The sequence below is a fragment of the Podarcis pityusensis genome (genome assembly GCF_964106645.2).
Source record: "Podarcis pityusensis genome assembly, chromosome: 17".
In the NCBI taxonomy this organism is placed as follows: domain Eukaryota; kingdom Metazoa; phylum Chordata; class Lepidosauria; order Squamata; family Lacertidae; genus Podarcis; species Podarcis pityusensis.
The window spans coordinates 31,001,300-31,015,676 of NC_138042.1; the positions used below are offsets into that span (position 1 = coordinate 31,001,300).

The following is a 14,377-nucleotide window of genomic DNA, read 5'->3' on the forward strand; positions in this document are numbered from 1 at the left end:
AGCAGCCTGCAGCCCCGGCGAGTGTCCGCAAGCCTTGCGCGCCCGGCAGGAGGTCCCGCCGAGCGCGCGAGGCTTGGGGCAGCAGCCTGTCGCCCGAAGCACGGGGAGCCCTCCGGAGGGCTCCCCATGCTTCGGGCGAGTGTCTGCAAGCCTTGAGCGCCCGGCAGGAGGTCCCGCCCAGCGCGCAAGGCTTGGGGCGGCAGCCTGTCGCCCGAAGCACGGGGAGCCCTCCGGAGGGCTCCCCGTGCTTCGGGCGAGTGTCTGCAAGCCTTGCGCGCCCGGCAGGAGGTCCCGCCGAGCACGCGAGGCTTCGGGCGGCAGCTTGTCGCCCGAAGCACGGGGAGCCCTCCGGAGGGCTCCCCGTGCTTCAGGCGAGTGTCTGCAAGCCTTGCGCGCCCGGCAGAAGGTCCCGCCCAGCGCGCAAGGCTTGGGGCTGCAGCTTGTCGCCCGAAGCACGGGGAGCCCTCCGGAGGGCTCCCCTTGCTTCGGGCGAGTGTCTGCAAGCCTTGCGCGCCCGGCAGGAGGTCCCGCCCAGCGCGCAAGGCTTGGGGCTGCAGCTTGTCGCCCGAAGCACGGGGAGCCCTCCGGAGGGCTCTCCTTGCTTTGGGCGAGTGTCTGCAAGCCTTGCGCGCCCGGCAGGAGGTCCCGCCCAGCGCGCAAGGCTTGGGGCTGCAGCTTGTCGCCCGAAGCACGGGGAGCCCTCCAGAGGGCTCCCCTTGCTTCGGGCGAGTGTCTGCAAGCCTCGCGCGCCCGGTGGGAGGTCCCGCCGAGCGCGCGAGGCTTGGGGCGGTAGCCTGCAGCCCGAAGCACGCGAGGCTTGGGGCGGCAGCGGGGGGGGGGGTTTTATTCATTTCCCCCCCCAAAAAACGAGGTGCGTCCTATGGACCGGTGCGTCCTATAGAACGAAAAATACGGTACTTGCAAGTGCCCCCACACACAGTGCACAGAGTCTTGCTCCTAATTTACTAGAGAGCTGGGGGCATTGAAGCAGATAGGGAAATGGCTTGAATCCAAGTGGCAGAAAATATCATGCTGGCAGAAACACAAGTAAGAGCAAATTGCAATCACGCCTACTTTGTGCCACCGATGACAGAAAATCAATATTTAGCCTCACCATGGCACCTTCAGGAGATTGTCAGGTGTGTCTTTTCTCGGTGATTCAGGACCTACTTGGTCTTGTTTTATTCTGTTTTTATACTGATTTTTTAAAAATTGTTGCTTCTATCTTCTTGTAAACTGACTGGAGAACCATCTGGTTGAAGCTTGGTATGTACAGTGGTACCTCAGGTTAAGAACTTAATTCCTTCTGGAGGTCCGTTCTTAACCTGAAACTGTTCTTAACCTGAAGCACCACTTTAGCTAATGGGGCCTTCAGCTGCCACCATGCCACCGGAGCACAATTTCTGTTCTCATCCTGAAGCAAAGTTCTTAACCCGAGGTAATATTTCTGGGTTAGCGGAGTCTGTAACCTGAAGCGTCTGTAACCTGAGGTACCACTGTACATGCATAGCTCACGGATGCTTAAAAATGGAACAAAAGCATTTCAACAGCAATGCAGTATCACAAATCAGGGCCTTAAGCTGGCATGACAATGACGTAACCATGCTATTATAGGAACATAAGCCGGCAGAAATTATAAAGATCAGGATGTTAGTATAAGTGAGAGTGAGAAGCATTAATTTCATTGTTGTTTAGCGTGGTTTTTTTAATCTTTATTGTCTTAGCATATGCAGCTGCTACCATATCTTGCATTGGTTTTTTTCCACAGAGCTTTTTTTATGTTGTGCATAAGGATAGTCTGGTTTTCCTTATATTGGGATATTAATAATAATAATAATAATAATAATAATAATAATAATAATAATTTATTTGTATCCCACCCTCCCCGGCCAAAGCCGGGCTCAGAGCAGGTAACAACCGGTAAAAATAGCACAGTGTACCTAAAATTGTACAGTCAATTAATTAAAATACATTCTAGAATCAATTCAGAATCAAATTAGTGGCAACCATTGGGTTAGAGTTCTATGAAGATTACAGAAGGAGAGAGGGGATCAGACTGTGTCTTGGCCAAAGGCCTGGTGGAACAGCTCCATCTTGCAGGCCCTGCGGAAAGATGTCAAGTCCCGCAGGGCCCTAGTCTCTTGTGACAGAGCGTTCCACCAGATTGGAGCCGCAGCCGAAAAAGCCCTGGCTCTAGTTGAGGCCAGCCTAACCTCTCTGTGGCCTGGGACCTTCAGGATGTTTTTATTTGCAGACCGTAACTTCCTCTGTGGGACATACCAGGAGAGGCGGTCCCGTAGGTACGAGGGTCCTAAGCCGTATAGGGCTTTAAAGGTTAAAACCAGCACCTTAAACCTGATCCTGTACTCGACCGGGAGCCAGTGCAGCTGGTAGAGCACTGGGTGAATGTGATCCTGCTTTTCTGCTTATAGGCTCTTAAAACGTCTTAACCACATAGATGTGGCAGTTGTAATAGTCTCCTAAGCATGTTGGATTGCTCACTGCCCTCCAAAGACCCTGATTATACTCTTAATGAAGCTAGTGAATACCATTATTTTAGTGAACATAAAAACAAAATCCAGATGTTAAGGAAAGCTTTACGGTTGCCTTTTTATCATGATGATTCTGTTTTCATATGTAAAATATTTACTGATAAAATTGTACATTTTATTTATTTCGGGTGTTCAGCTGCCCTTAGGAGTTTTTAAGTTATGAGGACATACATATTTTAGAATAATAATATTAATAATAAATGCATTATTTTAGTCTTTGGCTGCAGTGCCCCATTGAGGTCAGTGAGAGGTCACCATGCATCAAGATGAGGGGTAAACTAGGTTTAAAATATAAGCCTAGAAATAACTAAAATTTCTTGAATGGTTATATGCCTCAGATTACATTCGAGATTTCAGAATTGCTTCTTCCACACTAACTTCAGAGTAGCATTAAGAATGAAGGCCTGAATCTGCTTCCCTCTTTCTTTTTATACCATGTTGATTAGATTGAAAGCCTGCTGGAAGGAATAGAAGTAGTAAAATAGTGATACAGATGTGGCTGCTATCCAGTAAAGTGAAGCACCACTTTTTCCATTTTCCATTTTCCTTGCTGCTCACATTTGGTAATAATAATAATAATAATAATTTATTTATTTATACCCTGCCCATCTGGCTGGGTTTCCCCAGCCGCTCTGGGCGGCTTCGAACAAAAGATTAAAAATACATTAAAACATTAGTCATTAAAAACTTCCTTAAACAGGACTGCCTTCAGATGTCTTCTAAATGTCAGATAGCTGTTTATTTCTTTGACATCTGATAGGAGGGCGTTCCACAGGGCGGGTGCCACTACCAAGAAGGCCCTCTGCCTGGTTCCCTGTAACTTCACTTCTCGCAGTGAGGGAACCACCAGAAGGCCCTCGGAGCTGGACCTCAGTGTCCGAGTTGAATGATAGGGGTGGAGACGCTTCTTCAGGTATACTGGGTCGAGGCCGTTTAGGGCTTTAAAGGTCAGCACCAACACTTTGAATTATGCTCGGAAATGCAGATCTCTCAGGACCGTTGTTATGTGGTCTCGGTGGCCTCTCCCAGTCACCAGTCTAGCTGCTGCATTCTGGATTAATTGTAGTTTCCGGGTCACCTTCAAAGGTAGACCCATGTAGAGCGTGTTGCAGTAGTCAAAGAGAGAGATAACCAGAGCATGCACCACTCTGGCGAGACAGTCTGCGGGCAAGTAGGGTCTCAGCCTGCATACCAGATGGAGCTGGTAGACAGCTGCCCTGGACACAGAATTGACCTGTGCCTCTATGGATAGCTGTGAGTCCAAAATGACTCCCAGGCTGCGCACCTGGTCCTTCAGGGGCACAGTTGCCCCATTCAGGACCAGGAAGTCCCCCACACCCGCCTGCCCCCTGTCCCCGCAAAACAGTACTTCTGTCTTGTTAGGATTCAACCTCAAACATTGCTCAACTTCCTTTCAAAACAGCCTCTGCTCCATTATCTGCTCCCTCTCATCTCAAAAGTCAACACAACCCAAATGTTTCTGGTCGTGCTGCCTGCACCATAAATTAACCTAGCAGGCCTCTTCTGCAAGTTTAGATGCTTTGCAGAGCCAGCACTGCTGCCAACTGGGTCAGTCTCAAGTCTATCAGTGAGAAGGCAATCTGGCACACTAAACCAAAGTGTTTGTCTTTTGTATTTCCTTTTCTTTTTTCAGCTTGAACTCTGAAAGGAAATCAGTCCTGACTTTTGAGTCATGTACTGCAATAAGACACATGAAATTGTTTCAACAAGTTTACGTACCCTTGCTTTTTCCTGAAGTGTCTATCTTCCAGCCCCAGTGGTTTCCTGTTTTCCTTAGGAGTTGAATGGAATCTTTAAAGAGAGACGTCTAGTGTTCATATTCTAAAACTGTATTGTAAAGCTGTGGAAATATTATCCCAGTTCTATAATCGGTTTCTTTAGGAATAAGAAATATGGGTTGATCTTTTTCCTTTTTTAAAAAATTAAAGATTTTCTTTTTTTACAAAAGTGTTTGCATGTCTCTCTCATATTTTTCCCCCCATGGAACATTTTTACAAATCAGTTTCATTTGTTGAGACATTGGGTTGATCTTTTTCCAAAGGTAAACATGGCAGAACAGCAGGTGTGAATTTTACTTTTGTAGATTAGTTTCTACATTCACACCCCTCCCATCTAGGCATCCAAGCAGCATGAGCACAGAAAGCACACATTACACACTTGCAAAAATACTCCAGAAGGATATGAAGTAGGGGTGTGTGGTCCAGGGAGAATCTCAAGGTCCAGTTAGAAGGAAGTGGAGGGCTGCAGTTGGCCGTTGGCTCTGAGGTTCCCCACACCTATCCTAGATAACCAAGACTAATAGTTAATGGCATAAGCTATACTTCGTACCCATGCAGAGCTCCTTAACCAAGCTGAAATAATGTGCCATTATCTCTGTGTTAGAAACATCTATGGTGGTTGAGGAGCCCTTTGCAGTGGGGTTACTGTTTTCATGCTAAGGAATTAACAGGTGACTCCCAACCATCTAACTTGTTACTTGATTCAAAATGGTTTCTTAGTGTTTTTCCCTGTTTTCTAGAAAATTGGCAGTTCCCAAGGTTCTATATATATATCGCTTGTTGAAAGAATAAAAGTAGTGAAGACCAATCCATTGCATGTTGGTTTCTCCAGAAAGCCGATTCTGTCGCACAATGGTTTACTCTGCGATTTAGGAAGCTGTTAAATGAGAGATGTTTGGGAGAAAGGAAGCATATGGAAATACGGTGTCATGATTTCTCATTATGTTATTCTCCTCCTCTTACTGCTTCCTTGCATCTCTGCCTGCACCTCTTGAAGTGGAGTGAGTTACAGTGAGGCGTCTGCTGACAGCAATGACAGCAGTACTTATTCACAGAAACGTGTGATAGAGTGAGCTCTTTCTTCTTTCAGTCATCTCTTTTTTTGCCAAAGGAGACACCCTTGTCTACTTACGATTCAGCAAAGGAGTCTTGTTCATGACCCATAAGTTCTGAGACGGGCACATTTTCTCTTCACTGAGCAATGACATCGTACCTTGTGGGTCTGATCGTGTATCCACTTGAAATTACACCTGACATCGGCAGAAACCCTATTAAAATACGTACAAGTATATCTTGTACTTGAGTTCACACAGATCTAAAGGTAGCCTAGGGAACATGGGGCTTTTAAAAAAAGATTAAGGCTGTATAAAAAATACTCAAAAGGTACTTGTAAGCTTTAGTGGTGCAGTGTGGTTTGTTTTGGGAGTTTTTTTAAGAGAAAGAATATAGAATGTATTTCCCTAAGTTAAGGCACAAAAAGGTCAACAATGCTTCAGGTAAGCAAAACTTTACCTTGGTGTTTTTTTGCAGAGAATGTATTATGATGAATTATTAAATTGGTTTTATTCGGAAAGTTGTTAGGTGCTCTGTTAAAGGCAGAGGTAAAGAAATATTTAGAAGAATAGATGAATTATTATTCTCTGACATGAGAGCTCTTTTTATTTCCTTTCGGTAAAGTACAAATCCTTCTGGGATTTTCTGGCTGCCTTAAAACATTATACTTTGAAAATCTAAAAAGAGAGAGAAAGAGCTGAGTAAAAGTAAAATTGTTGCTTGTGACATTTCATTGTGCGACACTTGAGACAACTAGTTAGTAATTCTGTATTTCTAAATATTTAGAACTTAAGTTTTCTTCCTTTGGAGTGAATATGACTGCCTTGCATAGATTCGTGGGAAATAATAGCCAAGACTATTGATCTAAAGTCAAGATCAGTGCTATTTACTCAATTCCTGTTTGGAGTGAAATTATTCGTTCTAATTTAGAAGGATGTTTTTTATCACTTTGTCTCAGTATTGTTTCATTGATTCTGTTTTGGGCTTCTTAGCAGTTGAAGTCAGACTAATGCAGTCAAAGGAATCAGCATTAAGGGGGTATTGGTAAATTTTTTTAAAAAAGAATTGCATAGAGGTGATGCATTGATGTTACGTAGAAGGATTTCTGCTTTATTAGCCATGTTAGAAAGTATTGAACTTGATAATGTATCAGAGTTGGTGCAGATTAATTTAGGTGCATGCAGCACATGTCTGTGAAGGATTTAAGTCTGAAGACAACAAGGCAGCCACTTAGCACAGGTTTACACTATAAACTTGCATAGATTTCGTACCACTTTAACAAACACGGTTTCTCCCAAATATCGTGGGAATTGTACTTTGGTGGGGATGCTGAAAATTCTCTGGTGGAGGCCCTTGGCTTGCATCACAGTTCCCAGGATTCCCTAAAGAGGGGGAATGACTGTTAAACCAGCTTTGTCTGCAGTCTAGATTTGTCCACGAGTTTGTATCAGCTAAGAGCTAATTGTTACTCTGAAACTCCCAGGGTGATCAGTTCTGATCTCACAGCTGCTGGAAGAAAAAGTGCAAAGCAAGAAGGCCGCAGCAATTATAGATAGCTTTAGGCATGACTCCTCTACAACCATCCTTGTAATTCAATTTAAAGCATTCCATTAGCCTTTGTGGCAGTAATAAGCTTTGTCTGCAGGAGCTCAAGCAGACAATATTGCTTTTCTTTTTCAAATTAATGCATTCACTTTCTGAACTGCAGGGCGTCTCCAGAGTAATAGTCTGCTTTCAGGAGGAAACATTTTAGAGGGTTAAAGTGGGAGGAGTGGGAAATGGAATTCACATGTGATTCTAGGTAGGCATATGCAATAAATATTTTGACATGCTCAAACTTCTTAACACATCCTGTGGATTATTAAACCGATGTCTAAGTAAAAGGAGAAAGATGATTATATTAGGAGAGATTACTTTCCAACCTGGAGTTACTTAACAACATCTCTTCCACATATTGAAGATAAGATGTGGAGTTCCTTAGAGGACATTGAGTCAGGGAAGACCTCCTGGAGCCTCTCCCTCCTAAGGGCTTAACCATATGCTTGCTGAGCGATTCTGCAGAACTACGCAGAAGCAATGCCAGCCCCCAGATTGCTAAACCTTGGAAATCAGTAGTCCAGTGATCTGCAGAATTGGCAAACGCCTTGGAATTGGGAGCAGAGCAACTAGCAGTTCACATATGAGAGAGAGACAGAGAGCTGAGATTGTGAATAATGGCTCTCCTACTACTACCTGTTCTCTCTTGCGTGGTGAGTGCCATCTAGACATTATCTTAGCCACGTAGGAGCCACCTATCTGTGAACAATTCCTGCTGCTTTCCTGGGAAGACATTTCAGTGTCCCAGCCACATGGAACGAGTCAGATCACCCAAGTCTTTTGTATGGGTTTGGCACGTAAATTTGCATTCTCCAAGCTACATGGAATTTCCTCACTGTGAAGCAGCTCCCACCTAGCTAAGAGAACACTCAACAAACACCAGTGTTGAGATCATACATGTGTGAGTGCTTTGAAGGTCAGTTATAAAATTATATAGCATTGGTGGTATTATTAGCTTCCTTCCCAGGTGACCCTCTTATAGCATTATAAAAATTATTAGAGGCCTCAAGCAAAATATTCAGCTATTTCAGCTATTTCAGTTTCAACCATCTTCACTTCTGTTTCTTCCTTTTCCTTCAGCAGCCTTTTCTGCCTGCTTTGCCCCTCTATAAAATTGTCTCATACAATGGCAGCAAAGCTATTCCTATTTACTCAGAAGGAGCATACTTCCAGGGCAGTGTGCATAGGATTGCAGACTCAACTAAATTCTTCATTGGAGTGCTGGCGATGTATTTTCCACACTGTAGTGTCTGACAATAGCAAAATAATTGCAATGAGCATATTTGCAGGATTACCAACATAATTCTGTATTTGGTTATTTCCTTACAAATCGTGAAATGTATGTGAGGCCAAGAGGTTGCCAGGCTATTAATGTCCTGTACTGGTTCCGCATGAGAACCAATGGAGCAAGGCAGCACCAAGGAGAGCTCCTAGTGAACAATTTGCCCCCAGAAGAGTTGGAAATGAACCAAGGCCTGTTTCAAAACTAGGGTATCTTGAAGCGCCAACCTGTCAGCCTGAAAATGGACAGTTCTATATTCAAGGCCTTTTTGCCTGCAGGGCTGAACTGGTGAGGTGGTGAGGCACTTGAACCAAGGAGAAGAGGACTGTGAGCCTCCTCATTCTGGTTCTGTGTGACAGGGTGTTGTGACATCAGATTCAGTTGGTTCCTGAAAGTGTCCTTTCATACTGCATCACAGTGTGGTGCGCTGGTTTGACATCAACTGATAGGAAGAGCCTGCAGAGGGTGGTGAATACAGCACAATATATTATGGACTGTCCTGTGAATCCGCTGGATGAAATAGCGGAAGAACGTTGCCTCAGGAGAGTGAGGAAAATTCTCAGAGATGATTCACACTCTGGCCGGCACTTTCTTGATCTCCTGCCCTCAGGCAGAAGATACAGAAGCAGGATTAGTCGCACCAACAGGGTAAAGAACAGCTTCTATCCGTGGACTGTTAGGCTGCTGAATGAAAAGATAACAACAGGGCAACTGACTTTCGGGTTTGGTGGGTGGGTGTCAGTAAACGAGGGGAATTAAGACTAAGAGAGCTGAGTGGGGGGTGCTCGTGTAATCTCACTGTATACAAGTTGTACAAGTGACAATAAAGTATTTCAATATTCCTGCTTGGCAGTCTATAGTTCAGTGGATCACCAGCAAGTTCTCAGGCTGGTTCCTTAGCCAGTGACGCCATAGTCTCCAGTTTAATGCCCTGGTCATTGCTAGATCCAGGATCAGGATAGTGTTTTGGGTTTTTGTTGTTGTTGTTTTTGCAAAGAAAGGAGACATGCAAGATACCATGGGCTCATCTACACTCATTGTTTATAATATTTAAAATGTGCTATTAAAATGTGACACCAGAAGGCGCTGTACAGCAGTGAGCCTTCGGCAATGAAAATGCATTGAGCGTTTTATAACATTATTTTTAATGACGTTTTACAGATCATTGTAGACCCAGCCCATGTGTAATAGAACTCTACTTTATGGCTTTACATTGTATATACACTTGCAAATTTGTACAGTGGCTTTGTTACATGCAAAGCATAGTTTACCAATTATTTTAATTTCACTGTTAATTATAGCTGAACTATAGTATGATATAGTTCATCTTTTCTTTAAACATTCCCAGCTGGAGTGCTTTCCTTTGGGGCTCTTAAAGCCAATGCAATGCACCATTGGGTGTGTTTTGTGTGCCTGAGCTGCCCCACTCTCCTCAAGAGAGTGAGATGGGGATTCATTTAAACACACAGGTGATGACTGACTGCAACTTCTCTCCCAATCATTTTCGCCTTCTGCAGAACTCATGGAGGTGAACTTAGCTGGGAGAAAGATCTGATCACACCACTTCCTCTTTCTTTGTGACTGGTGCAGTTCTATATTTAAACACAGAGGGCTAGGTGACACGATTGCAACGTGTACAGCGGGTGTAAGTGAGGATGTAGAGATCATGGGAGTACCCAAAAATATTCTGGACAGGCTCATAGTTGTTTTTCTTTGTAATCAAGAAGCTGAATGTTTGTTGCAGTAATATTTCAAACACTAAAATGCAAATGCTGTCATTCTAGTTTGACGCTGTTCTGTGCAACAATATTAACATCCCCTCTGTGTTTATTCTAGCCACATCTACATCTACCACTGGGACAAGTCATCTCACAAAGTGTGGTGTGAATAAGAAAGACTTCTGTGTAAATGGAGGCGAGTGCTTCATGGTCAAAGATCTCCCAAATCCACGATATTTGTGCAGGTAAAAAAACCAAAAACCTTTCTTTAGTAGAGTTGTAGCATCTAATGACAAACACTTTTTCTGTGTTACCTGGTAAATTGTTTAACAATGAATAATTTACTTCACAAATGAACAGCAGAGTCACTGCATTTATTTAACTTCCAAAACACGTTGTATTATGGTCTGGTTCCCAGGGTCACCTCAACAATTTACTAATATTAACCTTAGATCTATTGTTAGATCCAGGGTTGGTTTGGCAACAATCATGTGCATTATTGGGAGTGATGTATGTAAGTGTGACACTTACATAAAAGGTTTTAAATGCAATTGCTACTGAAATGAAGCAATGTTTAATAAATCAGGAGGTGTAAAATACAAGTTCTGTTTTGCTTCCATTTTAAACTAACTATCCAGTACACTGTCAGCAGGAACACCTTCCAATCTTTAAGAAATGCATGCTCTTTTTAGTTTTATGGCCATCCATATTAGCATTTAATGACGGAGTTGACCGAAAACAGTTTAAATGATAATGAATTCTTATCAGACATATTATACCTGTCCTGTAATAAACACAATTAAAGTTCATCCCTAAACCAACATAAACAGAAGAAAATTAAAATGTATCTAATCATATTCCTTAAAAGATGACCTTTAAAAAATGGAAGTCTGCAAGCAAAGTATTATCTCATTAGCTGAAATCAATATATGAAATTCACATCCGCTGCTCCTTCCTACCTCTTGGCCACATCGTCCCCTTAATATTGCCAGGTCACAACCCTGCAGTGATATTGGCAGATTTCCTAGTCAAATTATAGATTTCTTTTCAGAAAGGGGAGGATTTGGATTAGCATTGTATGTAAAGATATCTGTGAATCTGAGAGTGAAAACCCTGCCAAATGCATCTGATTAAAGATATGGGGACTGAGGAACAAAACTGATATGGCTATGTCAGTGTATTATGTCCAGCCAACCAGAAGACATGGATGATCCTTTCCTAAAACAGGTTACAAAACTTTCACAGAGAAGAGTCATAGTATTACCGGGGTATTTCAACCCCCTGACATCTGATATCAGTCTAGTTCTGCTAAGAATGAACTATCCAATAGAGTCTTGCCTTGCCTTGCTGACAACTTCGTATTTCAGAAAGTGGAAAGAGTAACAAGGGAGTCTGCAATCCTGGATTTAATCCTGATGAACAGGGGAGAACTGGTTGATGATTTGAGAGCAGGGGAAACTCTGAGGGAAAGTGACCGTGTCATCTTGGAATTCATAAGGGGAAGGGAAGTGAAAAATGAGCATAGGTGAACATCTTTCATGGACTTTGGGAAAGCCCATTTCAAATGGCTCAAAGAAAAGCTGGGCAGGGTTTCATGACTAGAAATACTTGAATGAGGAAATAGTTCAAAGGGGATGAGAGATTCTGAAAAGTAAATTGTGGAAGGCACTATCACAAACTGTTTCATTGAGAAGGAAAAATGGAAGACAGTTAAAGAAGCCTGTGATTCCTCCCAGGGAGCTCTTCAACAAGAGACTTAAAGGGGGCATGTGTGGAAGATAGCAAGAGGAACAGATCGCCAAATATGAGTGCACTGGAGTAGGCTGAACGTCTAAATATGGTGTCAGGAATACTAAGGCTCAGAATTAGCTAAGGCTTGCAGGGGATGAAAAAAAAACCAGCAACCAACTCGCTTATGTTTGGAGCAAGAAAAAGAACATGGAAGGACTGCAGCTTGAGGAAGATGACAGAACTACTTGAATGTCTATTTTGCCTCAGTCATTTCCTGCAGTGGGAATTCTAACATCTTCCTACTCATATTGAAATACTGCACTAACATCTTCCTACTCATATTGAAATACTGTCCCTCAACGAGGCCAAACGTTCATCGGTAAAACACCACACATCCACATTCCACACTTCTTCACACATTAAACCCTCACTTCCATCTGATACTCATGTTTCTTTGAGAACACTGTCCAACCATCTCATCCTCTGTCATCCCCTTCTCCTTTGCCCTCAATCTTTCCCAACCTCAGGGTCTTTTCCAGGGAGTCTTCTCTTCTCGTGAGGTAACCAAAGTATTGGAGCCTCAGCTTCAGGATCTGTCCTTCCAGTGAGCACTCAGGGCTGATTTCCTTAAGAATGGATAGGTTTGATCTTCTTGCAGTCCATGGGACTCTCAAGAGTCTCCTCCAGCACCATAATTCAAAAGCATCAATTCTTCAGCGATTAGCCTTCTTTATGGTCCAGCTCTCACTTCCATACATCACTACTGGAAAAACCATAGCTTTAACCATTTTTTTAATCAATAGGTATCACCATTTCATGGCCACTTTTGGTTGCTGCAGAGACAGACCCTATAGCATAACAGGGGAACCAGCTGGGTCTTTTTGAGTAATATGTGACATGGAAAAGTTAACCAAATGTTGCACAACCCCCTTGGCATGAATGGCAAACTGACATTTGATTTTAATTGCTTTCTATTTCTTCCTTTATGTATTACTTCTGCATATGCTACATATATACTTGTGTCAATAAATAGACAAGTGCTAAATAATAAAAGAACAACTGTACAAATTACAAAATATGGGGGCCTTGCCACATGGAAAAACCTCTGTGTTGTTGTTAAACTTGAACTTGTCTCCAAAGTTTCTATGGATGTATATTTTATATCTAAAGCCATTTCTGTCCACTTTTTGCATCTGGTAAAGTAGTAAACATGTCACAATAAACATTATACTGTAAAATTAGCCTGTTGCAACAAAAATAACCAAGAGTCCAGTTACTCACCTTTATGGTGCATCTGAGGAACTGAATTCCAGCCTATGAACGCCTGCAATGCAACAATTATGTTAGTGTTTGGTGCACCACTCAGAATATTTTATTCGTTTCATGCTGCAAGTTGCTTCATGCACTTTGCAAAATATGACACATGTTCTATAAACAAGAAGCCTACTAATTTGATGGTACCACATGAAATTTTGTCTGTTTGCCGCAACAGATTTAGAGAGCTTCTCTTTTTATCATTTATTTATAGAATGTAATTGAAAGGAAAGGTCAAAATACCTTATTTACATGTTGGAAACCGTATTTGGGAGTTAGTGATTTTTCACTAATTGTGTGGGAAGCTTTCAATCTCATACTTTCCAGAGTTCAATTAGTGTCAGCATGACCATAAATAACAGTGCTTTTTTTCTTTAAAAATTGTTTAGGGGTACTCTCATTTTCCTACCCATATTGAAATACTGCCCCTCAATGAGGCCAAACTTAGATTCACAAAATGTTTAGGGGTATGCGTACCCCCCAGGAAAAAAGCACTGGATAAGAACATAAGAAAAGCTTTCTGGATCAGGCCTGAGGCTGTCTAGAAGGGGGCTCTTTCATAGTTTGAATCCAGACATCCATTTGACTTTTTCTGTACTTGTTCCAAGGCATTATTTCTGTCTTGGGTTCAACATAGTACTGAATGGAAATGATAAATGCAACCAAACACTTATCTGTTAGTCTACCCCATGGCAGTAATAGCAACAACAACAAAAGAAGCAACACCATTGCATATGATTTAGAAGTTTAAGGGTGACTTCATGCTTAACACATGCCCATTCTGGTTACTTAAAGGTTCCAGAGGCAGTTTCTACATGAAACCACTGGGAGAGGTTATCTGTAGGTTTGGAGTATGGTGTCATCAGTATGTAGATGATAACCACCTCTGTCTTCCTTTGCTATTAAGATTCTGAAGAGGCAGTGAAAACCCATAACCAGTGTCTGGAGGCTGTGATGGGCTTAATGTGAGCCAACAAGCTGAGATTTAATCCAAACATGACAGAGGTGCTCCTAAGTGTGTCCCCTGTTCTGGAAAGGGGTGTGTTTCCTCTGAAGAATAAGGTGCACAGTTTGGGTGTTCTCCTGGACCTGGCTTTGCTCCATGATGCTCAGGTGGTAGCCATGGCCAGGAGTGATTTTGCACAGCTTTGGCTTAGGCGCCAACTGTGCCGCTGCCTGAAGGGCAGGTCTGGCCACTGTTGCACATGCTTTGCTCACCTCTGAGTTTGATTATTGCAACACACGCTACTTGGAGGTTTCCTCTGAAGAGTGTATCTAGCAGCTACAACTGGTGCAGAACGCTTTGGGCAGAAGTGGTGGCGAGGGCACGTT

General features: G+C 42.9%; 1 protein-coding gene across 21 annotated transcripts in view; it reads left to right on the plus strand.

Annotated features, from left to right (window-relative positions):
* NRG1 (neuregulin 1) overlaps positions 1 to 14,377 on the plus strand; it is a 500,813-nt gene that overhangs the window by 456,714 nt on the left and 29,722 nt on the right. For 20 of the 21 annotated variants that reach the window (XM_080986804.1, XM_080986790.1, XM_080986808.1 and 17 more), the window contains one exon: positions 10,119 to 10,245. In XM_080986804.1, coding sequence (XP_080842930.1) covers positions 10,119 to 10,245 — 127 coding nt within the window. Of the gene's footprint in view, positions 1 to 930; positions 1,140 to 10,118; positions 10,246 to 14,377 lie in introns of those variants that run through there. The other variant, XM_080986799.1, reaches the window with a different exon arrangement.